At 34.1% G+C, this 16,685-nt stretch overlaps 1 protein-coding gene across 2 annotated transcripts in view; it reads right to left on the bottom strand.

Annotated features, from left to right (window-relative positions):
* LOC111053150 (limbic system-associated membrane protein) overlaps positions 1-15,396 on the bottom strand; it is a 267,005-nt gene extending 251,609 nt beyond the window's left edge. For both annotated transcript variants that reach the window (XM_039420260.1, XM_039420267.1), the window contains exon 1: positions 15,256-15,396. In XM_039420260.1, coding sequence (XP_039276194.1) covers positions 15,256-15,343 — 88 coding nt within the window. In that variant the 5' untranslated portion in view covers positions 15,344-15,396. The remainder of the gene's footprint in view (positions 1-15,255) is intronic.
* Positions 15,397-16,685: the final 1,289 nt, after the last annotated feature.

The raw sequence follows: 16,685 nt of genomic DNA, 5'->3' as shown, positions 1-16,685 counted from the left end.
AATAAAACACAATAAAATGTTACAAATATAAAAAATCATGGGCTTTGTGGTTGGGTGTGTTGGAGAAGAGAAAAAAGAGAGGAAGATACCTAGCCAACTATGGTTTCCCATGTAATAGGCAGGCAAAGAAGAGAAGAGAAGTAATGAGGAAAAAAGGGAAGGGAGAAATGGGGGGAAGGAAGAAAACAGAGGAATAGGTACTCAAAATAAAGGTAAGCGAGTCCACTGAAAAATGAAAAAACTAATAAAAAAACAATGCTGGAGCAGAAATCTCGAGTCATATATCTAAATGGAAGAAGAAATTTCTGTATGTCCAGTTTTTTATATCCAGTTTAAATTTTCTGCTGATCTTATTGTCCATGAGAAAGTGATTTAGAATGAGGTTTATTATTTTAGTACCTATGTAAATTAACTGCCTCCTTATACATTCAATATTAGTGTTATAGGTTACATATTTGATAGCAGTGGCCCTTAGATTATAATAATTAAGTGTAGAGTTTATTGTGAGAGGAAAATTGGATCTATATTTTATTAAGTACTCAATTACGGTTTTTATGTATAATTGACGTATAGTCATGACCTCAAAATCACTAAAAACCTAATCCGTTGGATAGAGCCTGGGTTTGCTTAATATAGTTTTAATTATCAGTTTTTGTGCTACAAATGATTCAGCAATATGACAGTTGAAAAGCCCCCCAAACAACTATGCCATACTGCAGAATTGACTTGACTAGGGCATGATACATCATTTTCAGGTGGTTCTTATTCAGCATTCTGTTAACTTGGTAAAATTTAAAAGATAAATATCCAATTTTTCTACATATGTATTTAATATGAACATCCCATTCAAGGTTTTCATCAATTATGATTCCCAAGTACTTAGTATTATTGACTTTTTTAATTGTGGGACAATCACAATTACCCAAGTTTAAATTGCACTGAGAATGGAGTCTCAAATCTTGATTCTCGTTAGGCTGCCCTACTCTATTTGCAGAAAAAGTTATGTTATTAGTTTTTTCAATATTTAAACTCAAGGTTTTCTTATCTAACCACTTCTTAATTGAAATCATATTATTTTCAGCTATGGTATGAACTTCATTCCATGAATTACCGAGACAAATAGCTGCAGTATCATCTGCAAAGGATATCACAGTTGAGTTTAGAAGTCTTAAATTTAAAAAGTCATTTACATAGAGTATGAAAAGGATGGGAGAAAGTACAGTACCTTGAGGAAGACCATAAGAAGTTGAGTTAGTTACACTAGATTGATCATTTATGGTTAGGGACTGGGTTCTATTACTCAGATAGCTTTTGAACAATTTAAGTGAGACTCCTCTGAAACCATAGGACTCCAGTTTATTGAACAAAGTATTATGAGGTATTGTATCAAAAGCTTTGCATATATCCAGGAAGACCGCAATATTTTTCTTATTGGAGTTTATTTTATCAGATAAAGTATTGATGAATTTTATTAGAGCGTGAGATGTACTTTCACCATCTTGGAAACCGAATTGGTTCTTGTTGATTATTTTGTTAAGATTCAAGAAAGAAACAACTCTTGACTTTATTAGTTTCTCCATTATTTCAGCAAGGTTGCTGATAAGACTAATCGGTCTATAATTACAGGGATCAGTCGGGTCACCTTGTTTGAATAGAGTTCTTATTTTGGCTGATTTGTGGTGCTCAGGAAAATATCCCTCCTCAAAGCATCTATTAAAAATGAAAGCGAGAGGTTGAGATATAAAATTGGCTATTTTCTTCAGCGTAATATTACCTTGACTATCAATACCAGGACTGCGGTTGTTCTTTAGATTTTTAATAGTTGTCTCAACTTCAACTGGGCACGTTGGTCTCATAAAAAACGTGTTATCGATCTGTATTGCAGGAAATCGATCACCAGTATTATCAGGAATATTGATAGTTTGAGCTTGTAATTTACCCACATTTGTGAAATAATTGTTGAGGGAGTGAGCATCAAGTTCAGTACTCTTGTCCGTGATACTGTCCTCACCTATAACTTTGTTTATGCACTTCCACAACTTCATGCTGTTGTTATTACAATTATCAAATTTCCCTTTATGGTAGACTTCCTTTGCATGATTACATCGAATAATGATATCCTGTTTGATATAATGATACTTGATCTGTTTTGAGCAGTCTTTCATTGAGAATGAATATTACAGAAAGCTGCTAGTTAAAAATCATCTAAGCTTATAAACTGGAATGGAATGCTGATAAACGATAGATTAACTTTGAATTTCGGATCTTATATTATTCTGATTGTCCGTGTTATCAATTTATTGATTGTGAGTGGATAGAACTGACTTTTTACTATAGATATAAGATATCATTAGCTTGATATCTGACAAATTATCTTATCTAAAACTTTTCATATTTTCTTCTCTTTTTTTTAGTTTTTCTTTTTATGTCTTCAAATTCTCATTATTCTATTTATTATCAGAATGTTAGAGGACTTCGTACCAAATTGTTGCACTTTCACACATCCTTACTGAGCACCGACTATGATGTAATTGTGTTGACTGAAACTTGGCTGCATAGTGGTATGGTGAGCTCGGAACTCTTCGATGAGCGCTATTCTGTTTATCGGAGTGACAGGGGTGGGGGTAAGAGAGGAGGTGGGGTGCTGATTGCAGTCAAAAGATCTTTACACCCTGAATTATGCGATGAATTGTCTAGAAATAGTGCGCATTATGATTCCGTTGCAATTAAAGTCAAGTTAGATGATAATTTCTGTTACATTAGAGCGGTTTATTTTCCCCCATCAACCCAATCAAATATTTTCCCACAATATGCAGAATATGTCAAGTCACTTAGTAGTGTGCTTGACGGTAGGCTCATGATAATTGGAGATTTTAATTTACCTGAAATCACTTCCAATGAATATGATTTTGCAGCTGGTTCAATTAAAGTAAGAATACTAAACAGCTTGATGTCTTTTTATGATCTTAATTCTTTCAATTCTGTAGTAAATGAACTTGGTAGGACACTTGACCTAGTTTTAAGTAATTTTCCTGTAAATGTTGTTAAGAATGACGATCCCATGCTCCCTGAAGATGGCCATCATCCCGCGTTGTGTGTTGAAGCCTCATATATTGACAATCCTTCCGAATTCTTTGTAGATGATTCTCAGGAGTACCGTTACAACTTTGCAAGAGGTGATTTTCTTGGGCTTTATTACCTGCTCAGAGACTGTTGTTGGGACTCCCTCTTATGCTGTACTGATGTTGATTGTGCCGTTGATGAATTTTATAGTAAACTTTACCTTTGCTTAGATGAATGTATTCCAAAAGTGAGGATTAAGAGAAAAAGTAATAAGTACCCTCCATGGTTCACTAATGATATAATTTCTGATTTAAAAATTAAAAATAAATGTGCAAGGAAAAGGCGAAATTCTCTTTACCATGATAACCTATTCAAGACTTTGCGTACATCTCTTAAAGCTAGAATCACCATTGCACATGACAACTATATTGCAGGGATTCAGGCGGGCATAACAAACAATGTTAAAAACTTTTGGAATTATGTTAATTCCAAGAGAAGAACATCTTTTGTAGAGTCATCAATGACATTAAATGGGCGGTTCTACAGTGGTTGTAACGTTGTTGAGGGGTTTGCAGAATATTTTCAGTCTGTATATAAGGCTGATACACCTAACACCCCTGGTGAGCGAGAGGAGAGACCGGAGACATCTGGGATGCCAATGTTAAATGTTAAAATTGGGGTAATCTCTACCAATGAGATTCTAACTGCAATAAGAGCTCTAAGGTCTGGGTGCTCTGAGGGCCCTGATGCTATACCAACTTTCATTGTCAAGGGTTGCACAGAAGCTCTTATAATGCCTTTGAAGTTTATCATGAATTTAGCTGTGAAAACTGGTAAATTTCCCCAGAAATGGAAAACTGCAAGAATTACTCCTGTTTTCAAATCTGGTAAAAGAACCAATATAATGAATTATAGGCCAATTTCAATTTTGAATTGTTTCTCAAAAAATTTTGAAAAAATACTACATTCAAATATATTTATGCAGGTCAGGAGTGTCATAGCAGAGGAGCAGCATGGCTTTTTACCATGTCGCTCAACAGTGACTAATCTTATGACCTTCAGTGATGAAGTATCCCAGGTACTGGACAATGGAGGTCGTGTAGATGTTGTTTATACCGATTTGTCCAAGGCTTTTGACACTATCAGCCATAGGCTATTGTTGATAAAGCTTGGACTGATGGGTTTCAGTGATAGCCTTGTCAATCTTCTGCAGAGGTATCTACAGTCCAGGACGCAATTTTTTAAAATTCTCAATTTTAAATCAAAATCATTCATATGTTCATTGGGAGTACCTCAGGGCTCCAACCTTGGGCCTCTCTTATTTCTCGTGTACATAAATGATGTTCCATCAGTTATAAAGAATTCTTCCTGTCTCCTTTATGCAGGCGATGTGAAATTGTTCAAGGACATCAAGAATGTTGATGATACATTTTATTTACAGGGTGATATCAATAATTTTTTTCATTGGTGTGAGACTAATGGACTCAGGTTGAATGTTTCAAAATGTAAATTCATGAGTTTCAATCGTCAACTCAACCCTCAAATAAATGTGTATCATATTAGTGACAGACCATTGGAGCGGGTAAGATACTTCAAGGACCTTGGAGTTCAATTTGCTTCTGATTTTTCTTCCAATACACACATTGATTGGATAGCTACTAGGGCAAATCAGCAAATGGGTTTTATTCTGAGAACCTGCTCACCCTTTAATGATGTCTTGCCTCTGATATTAATTTACAAGTCACTTGTGAGAAGTCTGCTAGAATATGCTTCAGAGATATGGAGCCCATATCATGCAGAGTTAGTGTACTGGAGCGATTGCAAAATAAATTTTTGAGATTCATGTTTTACAAGAAATTCAATTACTATTGTCCGTTAGATTTTCCAACTGAGTCACTGAGAAATTTATTTCACACTAAATCTTTAAAAGTAAGGCGTGATGTCAGAGCACTCATTTTCCTCTTTGGTCTCCTGAATAATGAAATAGATGCACCACATTTACAATCTAAGTTGAATATATTATGTATCACCTGTGGCTCGACGTTCTGATTTTTCATTCATGGTTCCCCGCTCCAGAACTCTAAGAAACTATCACTCTCCCCTGAATAGAATGCAGAGAATTTACAATAATTTAACGGGGCAACTAGATGTCTTCTGGTTTTCTCGTGCTAGATTCCGCAAAATTTTATACGCTAGTATGGTTCAGGTGGATGTCAACAATATCTTTTGGATGCATGGGTGTGGCTGAGCACATGGTTTGGGGCGAGAGGTACGGTATTTTGTTATTATTTATATAAGAAGTTCTGATCATATTTTGATTCAATCATTGTTTTTTCAATTTTGCTTTTATCAAGTTTTTTTTTCTCTTTTTCAACTAGATTACAATTTTTTGTACTCATTGTATTTTTTTGTCATTTTCTTCTTTTTCTTATACATTAATTTTCCTATTAATATTTTTCTTATTATTATCAATAATATTATAACTATTTTTTCCTTTTTTCTAATCTCAATATTGTATTGTACAAATATGTAAAGGAGACAGATTTGGGGTGACCCCCGTTGTCTCCATTTATGAATGAATAAATAAATAAATAAATCAATGATTTATGATCTTATTCAAACCATTACGATAAGCCTTATATTCATTCTTTAAGATATTGTTATAAGGATTTTTTCTGAGTCTTGAATGCATTTTGTCCCGCGTGATTATTGATCTTATGATGCCTAATTAAATAATTATATCAAGAATTACTAAACATCTAATAAACAACGTTAAGGAAATATGAATTTCAATTGTTATGTCATCAATTCGGACTGTATACATGCATTACAAGCTTCGCATAACTACTCCTTATCTCAATCTGTCATTCCCAAACCCTTATAGGGCTATCTGAACATGTTTAATTAAGACAATTGGTATTTTCCTCAATATATGACATAGGTTTATATCCAATCCTATTCTATCTCACATTACTTATTAATTTCAGCTCAACATAGACATTTTCAATAATAGGTTTATACTATACATGGAACTTGATAAAAAGATATAGCAAAACTGTAGCTACTAATGAGCTAACAGTACTGATGATGAAATACTTCCTTCGGATTAATCTCAATTCTAAGCTATCACACTAAGTATTTGTTCACTTGCTAAAGAAATATTCAACATAGTGTATAAACGGAATCAATGAAATTAAACTGGGCTCCTAAACCTAGACTTTATACAACATAATTCATATATAAAGGAAATAATATTTCCAGATATTCAATGTTTGTCTGGAGAATAGCAATTAATTGAGGCGTTGGATTCCAAACCAATCCTCATCCGTGAAATCCCATTTTTGGCAAATCAAGAAAAACTTGTATGAGTATCGAGAAGGAGGATTTGTGTTTTGACTTCAAAAAATCGATAACAAAATCAACTTTGATTTAAACAATGAATATCCTATGAATTTCCTATATTTATGAGCAGAAATGCAATTTCAATTTGGATGTGGGCTCTGGAACATAAACTTTGATGAAGCTTGTTTTAGAACATCCATTGCTGGATTAAGACCTTTCTGGAACATACTGTGCAGTGAGAGAATGAGTGAATGAGAGAACAGTTTTGATCTATTTTCGTCTTTTTTTTAATAGACGAATAAACATTCAACAATATTCCTGACTGAATGGAAAATATTCCTCCAAATGTAGCTAAAGAAACTGACAGCTTCCACTTAGCTCAGCTCAGAAACAATGCTTCTTTGTTCACAGTACCTGAGTACTCTTTTTTTATGCATGCATTGCTGCCAACAATGATACTTATTGTTAATCCCAGAAACACCACCCTATACTCTATAATACAGTCATAATTATTATCTAGGAATAGAAACTGGAACCGATTCGAAAGGTAGGTTGTCAACCGAAAGCAAAGGTTGAGGTAGGTACGCTTTGAAACAAAAATTGCTGATGAGCCTCCATTTTAGCATGGGATAAGGATCGGTTTGCAACTCATTTTCTCTGCAGGATAAGTTCCCATTTGAAATGAGAAGGAGAGTGGATGAAGATTGGTTTGGAACAACAAGTGATTTTCAACCTCAATTTATAATGGGATAAATTTTTTCTGGCACATAAGAATAGTTTAGTTGTATGTGCACGGCTGCCATCTTTATAAGATGAGGAACGTTTTGAAATCCAACGCCTCAATTATAACTTCAATCAGTACTTCTTAGTACTTGTTACGATTAGATAAGCAAATAGAGTGAAATCAGACAATAGTTTACTTATAAGGGTAATAATAGTTTCAATTATTCAAAGGTTATCTTGAGAGTAGCAATTATAACCTCACAAGTATTTCTTGGTTACTGAATACGATCAGATAAATGAATACAACAAATTCCAACTTGAAAAGATAAAATCAACGGTTCTTCCAAAGACATATTATTAACAATTTGACCTCTATTCACTTTCTCTCTCTGAATTATAACTCTACAGTGGAAAAATTGAAAGTTTTTTCAATTCTTGAAAGTATTGTATTCTTGAAAGTTTTTTTTAAAAAGGAGCCCGCCCTAGTCTGCTGAAATTTTTACAGCGTAATAAGATTTGATAATGTAATTTGTTCAAATAGTTCTCACTCACCGATCAAAAATAACAAAAATATCACTTTTCCGAACATTTTAGAATTTTCAGCTCTGCCTCTCTTACCCGTCCAGGCTGTGTTCCAATCTAATACTCGGCCACGACTGCCTTTAGTAAGACGTAATTTTCCTTGTTGGACACTCGAAGAATCACGCCACTTTTCAGAGAGAGAAAATAGATGCTAAATTAACTAATGTTAGAAAGAGACAGCAGCTAGAGCGGCCTGAGCTGATGCTGACTCCTCTTTCATTGCTTCCGTTGACGATTCACAATATTTCTATCATGGTTGATGAATGGTTGAGTTCAAAGCTACTGATCGGTGAGTGAACGATGAGACTGGTGAGTGAACGTGGCTCTGAACGAGGCACTGTTTGATCGTTGAAAGATGCATAGACTCACATGCAGCGCTACTGTACTTGGAATTGAAGTCGGCCATTGAGGGGACAACCTGGAAGATTATTACATACCAAAGACCTTGAAGGCTTTTGTAATCTATAATATTATATATATTCAAAGCACATAACAGAAGACACTTTAAAGTTTGTAATATGAATTAGAACAGGAGACATAAGACATAAATAGATTGAAAACACTTAAAAACTTACATTAGAAATGGGGGAAATTTTCGAGAACTGAGTTCCCTTCTTCAACCGAGCAGACTGCAGTTTGAAATCCAACGGTCGTGTGACCACAGAGTATGCACGGAGAGTCAATTGTAGCAGCAGAGACCACAGATTATGCGGTGCAGACGGATGGAGAGGAAAAGGGTACAGATTCAGGGGACATTATGGGGTATTTAGGGGGCGGTTACAAACGGGATATTTGAGATTTAAGTGGGTTATGAATAAGGAAAGGTGTAGCAGGTTATGAATTGATAGAAAAGAGGAGATTTAAAATTAGAAATCAAAAAAGAATTGGACTAAAATTGGAGAAAGGAATTGTAGAATTGAGCTTGAATGAAATTCATTTTTCATTTTTATTGAACATTTAATATATATTTGATAGCTGTGAAATTTATTATGATATGATGAAATTTATTTCAATTTAATTAAACAGTTGGTAGCTATGGTACTATTGTTGTCTGTTGAGACAAGGACTGGAAGCAGCTCCAAGCACCCAAATAAAAGCCAATTCTTTCGTCTTGACATCTATGGAGGGGGCTGTGGGAGGGAGAATGGCAAGGACTTTGACTTTGAAGCATTGATCAAAGTTCTTGTTGCGCTTTATTTTTAAAGAAGCCCTGTGATTGTTGATTTGGAGGTTTAGGGCAGTGGTGGTTTCACCTATGTAGAAGGCAGGACAGAAGTTGCAGGAAAGGAGGTAGATGCAATTTTTGGAGATGCAATTACCGGATTGATGGATTTGGTGGATGTAGTTGGTGATAGGACTGGTAAAGGAGATGGAAGAATCAGTGATGGGACAGGTTTTACAGCGGTGACGTTTGCAAGGTAGGGTACCAGGTGGAGTTGGGATTTCATCAGAGGTGAGTGTTTTGTTTTTACTGAGAATTTTCTTGAGGTTGGGAGGTTGCTTATAAATGAGGGTGGGTGGTTGCTGGAAAAGGTGTTTGGTAGAGGGATTGGAGGAGACGACATGGAACAGATCTTTAAGGTGATTATCATATAATATCTCACGCTAAAATACCTCAATGGCAGCCTTTAATTTCAATTAAGAGCTAGCATTAGGAAGGCATAGGCATTGTGAGCTTATACCTCTTCAAGGTCTTTGGTCTAACTAAAAAGAAAAAAAAATACGTCATATCAGGTTCGTTCACTGATCAACTCATCATACTTTTCTAACCGATGGAAAAGAACGTAGAGTTGCTGAACGTAAACAGACATGGCTGAATACGAGGTTGTTTACAATAATTATAATTAAATTAAATGTATTTGGGAGCACAGAAATGCATGATTACAGTAACATTTGAAATATTATCCAGAGCATTTTTAACAACTCCAATCATTTGATGGTTTTCATTTCAATTGATTATACAATGAGATAGGTTAGGTTCTAGTTTTGTTTACAAAATTTACAAGCAGCAGAGAAAACATCTGTCAGTCATGACTCATGAGCAACCGTTCAGCCACAGAATGGAAGGTATCAATCTAACAAAGACTCGAGTGCACCAAGACCACGACACATGACTGCATCATCTTGTTAGAAATCAAAACTACCGCTATATTACAATGCTACACTTTCTTTCAAGATGGCGGATTTTGGCGTCAGGATACTAGCCGACTTTCCATTCTGTGGTTCATCTGTGATCAGGTTTTTTACTGAACGTAAAAAAAACACGATGGAATTGATCAGTGGCTTTGAACGCAACCAATGATGAAAATAGCGATAATTAAGTCAAAAAAACTAATTTTTGGATCAAGAAAAAATTGAATGTTCAGTCACCTTATTAGTCACAATCGAATACAAAACATGGCTTGACGACTGTTTGTGGAGGCTGAGAACGTATTTTGAAATATTTAAAAATGTTACGATGTTATCCAAATTTCCCAGAATCAATAATTTTTTTTGGAATAAAGACAGTGGAAGTATGACTGTGATGAAAGCTATACTGTAAACATCATGAGTTCAGCTGATTCAAACCGGAGTCACGTCTGTCATGCAACTTTCCGATCCCAGTCCGATCATACATGCGGCAAGTCTCACCTGTCATATGACCATCACTACCACCACTTACGGTACCTCTTCACCACACAGAAAAACCGGGCATGTGACGGATTGGAACGCTAGTTCCAAGTGACAATAGTCTATGATGTATCCAGCTTGAAAAGTTTGTCCGCGGCTTAATAGTTGAAGAATTGTTAGGAAATGTGACACAAACCTATTTTACTCAATTTCATAGCAATGAATCCAAAATATGAAGTCCGTAGAAACATCAAAGTAGAAAAATTATTTTCTTTGAGCTCTCGTTCCGTAAGCTTTTGTCTAGTTCAGTTAGATTGTACGTGAAAGTGGAGCTAACATCCATATCATAAGAGGATTGTTCTCACAAGAGAATGTCTAGGATCCTGTAAGCATTCGCAGATTTACTTCAGTCACATCAAAGTTGATTTCTCAAATCCCCAGAAGTACATCATGGGAGCTACCTGTTCTATTCAGTGACATTCACTTTTGAGAGCAACATTAACTCTGAGTCATTCCAATCTCATGCTCAGAGCGTTTGGTATATGACTTTCCGTATTATTAGCATTGTTGTAGCAGTTTCTTGAGCATGTTATACTGGGAATTGATAGCAGTTTTCTACCTGAATAATAATAATTATATTATAATTATATTTGGAATATGAATTAATATCCCAATGGAATCATCTTTTGGTAACTAATGTGATGACATATACTTTTGATTGTTGGTGGTGGAAAATTCAAAAACTGGGGTGAACCATTAATTTATTAGTAAACACGCACAACACAGGTGTTTTTGGAAGACTACTGCTTCGTTGGTGAAATTATACAATGACGTGATACTATATCATTAGATGGAAAAATATCACAGATTTTCAAACTATTACGAATTGAATGATAGAATATTGATGATTCCTACTAAAAGTTTTGATTGTACTTGATACCATCATGCACACATAATGCTTCGATTTATTTATTTATTCAGTCATGTACAAAATAATATTACACTTATGTGAGAAGACTTTTAAGCACAAAATTGTCCCTTCTAGAACTTTTACTATAGTTCAAATTAAATTGTAGGTTAAGCTACTATCACTTATTAAAGTGATTTCTATAGAATGTACAAATAACAAGAACAAGTTGAAAATTAATAGTTGCAGAACAAACCGCAACATACAAAAACACAAAAAAAAGAATTAATAAAACCTTTTTGAACTTCTATGATAACATATTTTTTCAAAAGTGATTTTGTAGAAATAATTTCGATTATTGTACTATATCAAAAAACTAGTTCAACATCTCAGGGCTGAATAAAATTTTTCATATTCTACCACAAACAACAGTTAAAGTAATCAGGTCAGTTCATGAAAAATTGACCCAGTCAGGCGTATCCATGTCAACCAAATGACCGAAGCCATGTATTTAAACTGTATCTACGCATATAACCTACGAAAATTTTCTAATGTAAACATATAAAACATGTAATTAATGTGATGTGAACATTCAAAGTCTGCAAAGAATTTGATCACGATTCAAAACTTGCATGGTCAATATTCATCAAGGATTTTATTTATGAAGCATTTCATTCTTGGAATGAAACGACAAACAAGTACACGAACAATAACAGAATAATACTAGTATCCAAATAACACCATTTTATAATTTCAAATTAGACTTTGATCATGATTTTTTAGTGATTTTAGGAGTATAACCGAGACTAAACTCCGATCTATCAAACTGTTCAAAGTATTTATTGAGATAACAACACTGAATTGAACAGGTCAGTTAATGAAAAATTGAACTAATCAGGCACATCAAGCAGATGACCAAGACCTGTATTTACTGTAAACATGCAATCTATGCATATAACCTATGAAAAATGTCCAATTTATACATGTAAAAAATGTAATTAATGTTATTTAAACATTAAAAGTCTGCAACAAAACTGATCGTGATTCAAAAAATTACATGACCAGTATTCATAAAGGATTTTATCTATGGAGCATTTTATTCTCGGAATAGAACGAGAAACAAGTATTATTAGGCGGAGTTGGGACTTTTAAGTCCTCTCTACCAATCAACCTCGAAGTTCATAACCACTCAAGCTCTCTACCATTCAACTTCCAATTTCATAATACTAGTATTCAAATAGAAATTCAAAAAAACACCATCCTATTTTATCAGCTTAGACATTGATCATAATTTTTTCTAGTGATTGTAGGGGTATAACCGAAACTAAACTCCGATCTATCAAACCGTTAAGAGATTTTATTGAGATGAACTTCAGATGAATACGTGATACATCTCGGAGGCTGATTTGAAACAGTTCCATTGTTGTTTTGTTCATAAGAAATCGTGCAGATTAAACTCTGATCAAGCAACCGGTCAGACTGAAGACGTTCAAGGGTCCGACTTGAAGACATGATTGAAGTTGAAGGCTGTTCTTGTGACTAGCGGATGAAAGCAAACAAGATAATATGAAGTAGTTTGCCATTGCTCCTGCGTTAAAGCAGCTGCAGCGTCATATTTCCACCCACAACAGCCTATAGAAACAGTTTATCCCACCACTACATAGACTAGACGTCTGTGTGTTTTGGAGAATCACTCATTCATATCGTCACTTGCTGCTTCAGCTTCACTCATATTATATTCAAATGAAGACTCATTCAACCATCGTTGTTGATTATGAGCAGGCCGAAACCTCATTCACTTCGGTTTGGAGCTGACAATTACTAGTTTTCGATCTATCGCTGATTAATGAACAGTAACATTAATAATAATATACAATAACAAAACATACAATAATAATCAAATTGTCTGACGATAGAAATTCAAAGATAATTTCATAGACAAATTGAAAGTTTTCCTTATTCCAATGGAGGAAACTTCGAAATTGAATTGGGGAATCACAAGTATTACTTCAAGTTCGAAAGTTCAAAAGATAATTTTTATCCGGTTCTAATAATAATGACTGAGTATGGATCATAGATCACTTTTTTTCTACGGTGTCAAAAGTTCAAAGATACTGTAACCTTTTTGATATTATAATTTGTAGTTGCTACATCGATTGTCCTGATTGAAGTTTACATCCCATATCATTCAAATTTGGAAATCCCATTTCATTTGGATACTGAGATACTTTAATTCCAAAATCAAGTATTAATTGATTATTAATGAAGAGCTGAAATATATTCCACTAACAACTAGTGCGTTATTTTGTGAATGAAACTTGGGATAACAATGAGGCTTTCTACTATTCCCTATTCATGGATTCCAGAGTCTATTAATCGTTATTTATCAGAGTATTTACAATGAAAGCACTATAATATTATTATCAGACAGCTATATTCTCTCCACTGTATAACCATTACCGGTACTAACCATATACCTCACTTAATATCGTAGCCTATTATACTCGGATTATTTGAAGCTTTTTAATAAAGACACTAAAACGTAATGCGATGACTCACTATTGTTCGTATTAGTATCATCCAGCATCATCACGTCATAATGATAGTGCAAAAAAGAATATTAAATACTGTTATCCATTATCAATATCACTTGATATCACTTCATTCGATTTAATTTCACACGTCAATCAGTATTGTGATTCAGTTTCAATGTTTGTAAAATAAGGCAACTCGAATAATAAATTATTCGTTATGTGATTCAAGTGATTAACAATTAATAAATTATTTATTAATTGATTAGTTATATAGTAATGTAGGCTATTTTGCGCTATCTATAATAAGTGTTTTACGTTAATTGATTTCAAATCATCATTATGAGTAATAGTGCAGTTACCCACTCAGTAGGCCTAATCAAATGATTGAGAAAAAATCATCAAAATTATCATCCAAAATTTTATTTTGCTTTCATGTGGTGATTAAATATAACCATCGAAGCATTTCATAAGATACATAGAACTGATATTAATTCAGATGTACATCGATCAAATTGAAATCAATCATCGAATTGACAATATCTAAATTGATCTAATATCCACTAAACATTGAGCATGGACAACAGAAAAAGTTTGAGGTTGAAAATCCACAGTTATTGAAGGGATCCATCCGTTTGTGAATTAATAAATCAACTATTGTGACAACTCGATTAAACGTAGAGAAATTTCAATTCAAGAAAAACATTGATAGTTTCTATTCAACTCTCATATCTTGTTCGGCCAATTGTGAATCACTATTCAATAAAAAACAATAATGATGATTGAGATGAGATATTTTCAAATTTATGTAAATTGAACGTTTTTCTTAGAAGGAAAGGTGACATGATGATAAAGATCATTCACATTGGAGAAATAGACTTGACTTATTCACCACTAATCAATTTCAATACTATTAAACAATCCATTGTACTGCTTGCTGAGTGATTATCATCTCACTTATGCAATGGTCGAATAAACGAATATCTTTAAAAATTATCATTGAAAAGAGAAATGCAGTGAACTGTATTTTTTTTAATTCAACAAATTTTCTGAATAGGATTAGAAACGAATATTATCTTTCCAGGAATATATCCATATCAGTATATTATAAATATCTATCTAATCTATCTATCACTATCAAATAAATGGATAGTCGTAACAATTTCTAGTTCAATAATTCAACGAATTTTCGAGAATATGAAATCCATATAATGAATAACCTATGGAATATCCTCCATCCAGGAGGATATTTAATATCTTATAAATCTCTATTTTGAATATCTATCACTATCTGATAAATGGATCGTCATGACAATTTAAAGTTCAATAATACATTATGATAGAATCTATTACAAAACTACCATGAATTCATCAAATTCTTATCTGTTTTAAATCAAACCAGAGTTTTATGATAAAATATATGAAACGATAGGTCATTCCAATGCCGTGCAAAAGAAATTTAGAGACTGTGAAAGCACGTGGAGGCGGCAAACTCACCAGTGACCAGCTCGTTGGGGGCGGCAAGCGCGACAACGGAGGCGGCAGTGAAGGCGCAGAGGAGGCGGCGGCACACAGAGGCTTCCATCAGGGCGCACACATCCCGACTGACTGTCGCTCTGCCGCCTCCGACTCACTCTCAGAGGAGATATTCGAATGCGCATGCGTGCCCACTCGCACTCGCTCTCACATGTAAGCATGTAAGAGCAGAGCAGCCGCCTCTCTCAACCTCAACTCATAATCCGGTTGAAAGCGAATAAAAAACACCTTGCTCACTCGCAATCTACGATTCCACAGAATTTCATTTTCTTCCATAGATGTCCTATGCGCCCATAACAGGCAACTGACTCCTTAAACATTTCCTGGTAGGTCTGTTGTTCTCCTACGTAGCCTATTGCTAGAATACCACTTGAAGTTTGGTGGTTTTCTCATCCTTATTATTTTAGTCCGGAAATATTAATTGGATCAAGGGGAATATGATTTCTAATTTCAAAGAGAAATGTCCATTTGGTTTGATTCCCATTCTTTTATTGTGATTTCAATTTCTATTTAAAATGATACTCTTCACTGAATCACAGAAAATACGTATTCATACGTATTCATTGGGAAGAAATAATTTGCATTAGTTATTCACCAATGAATAACCTAGGGATAAAATCACTAGGCTCATTAGGTACATCTTATCACAGAATATCTTTCTTAAACAGAAATAGCAGAAATCGAAAGGAATTAGGAGCAAAAAAGGATTTCTGCAACAATGCAAGATCTTTCAGAAAACCTGTCAGTTTCTAGAAGATTGTGTTTCTTCCATGGTTTTGTATGTAGACTATAAGATAAATCAGTATTTTCTCCATTCAAATGATGGTTGAGTTGACTATTAATTCGTTTATTGATTTTATCCATCTCAATATGGAATGTATAGTTTCATAAACTCAAGGGTTTCTTAAAAAAATTCATTGTATGCTCGAGTGGATCTGTTTGCTTATCTGCTTTATATTTTTGACCGAGCGAAGTGGGGTCTAAGATTCAAGTCGACGGTTTGGCATTCCTCTTAATTTTTTTTTCACTTTTTGTGTAGTTGAGAAGTTGATATTGTGGTAATTATTCATATTGAATGAAAAAGACTAAGAAATTGTCAAAAAACCACTGATTTATTGATAATTAGAAAGACCGGTTTCGGTTATTACACCATTGTGTTTAAATCTTTTTCATTCAATATTTCTCTTAATGTTTTAATGTTCATATGTTTATATGTTGTGCATTTACGGCGAAACGCGGTAATAGATTTTCATGAAATTTGACAGGTATGTTCTTTTTTTAAATTGCGCGTCGACGTATATACAAGATTTTTGGAAATTTTGCATTTCAAAGATAATATAAAAGGAAAAAGGAGCCTCCTTCATACGTCAATATTGGACTAAAAATCAGAC

Source organism: Nilaparvata lugens, chromosome 1 (genome assembly GCF_014356525.2).
Source record: "Nilaparvata lugens isolate BPH chromosome 1, ASM1435652v1, whole genome shotgun sequence".
Lineage (NCBI taxonomy): Eukaryota > Metazoa > Arthropoda > Insecta > Hemiptera > Delphacidae > Nilaparvata > Nilaparvata lugens.
This window is presented reverse-complemented; position numbering and strand designations above follow the sequence as displayed.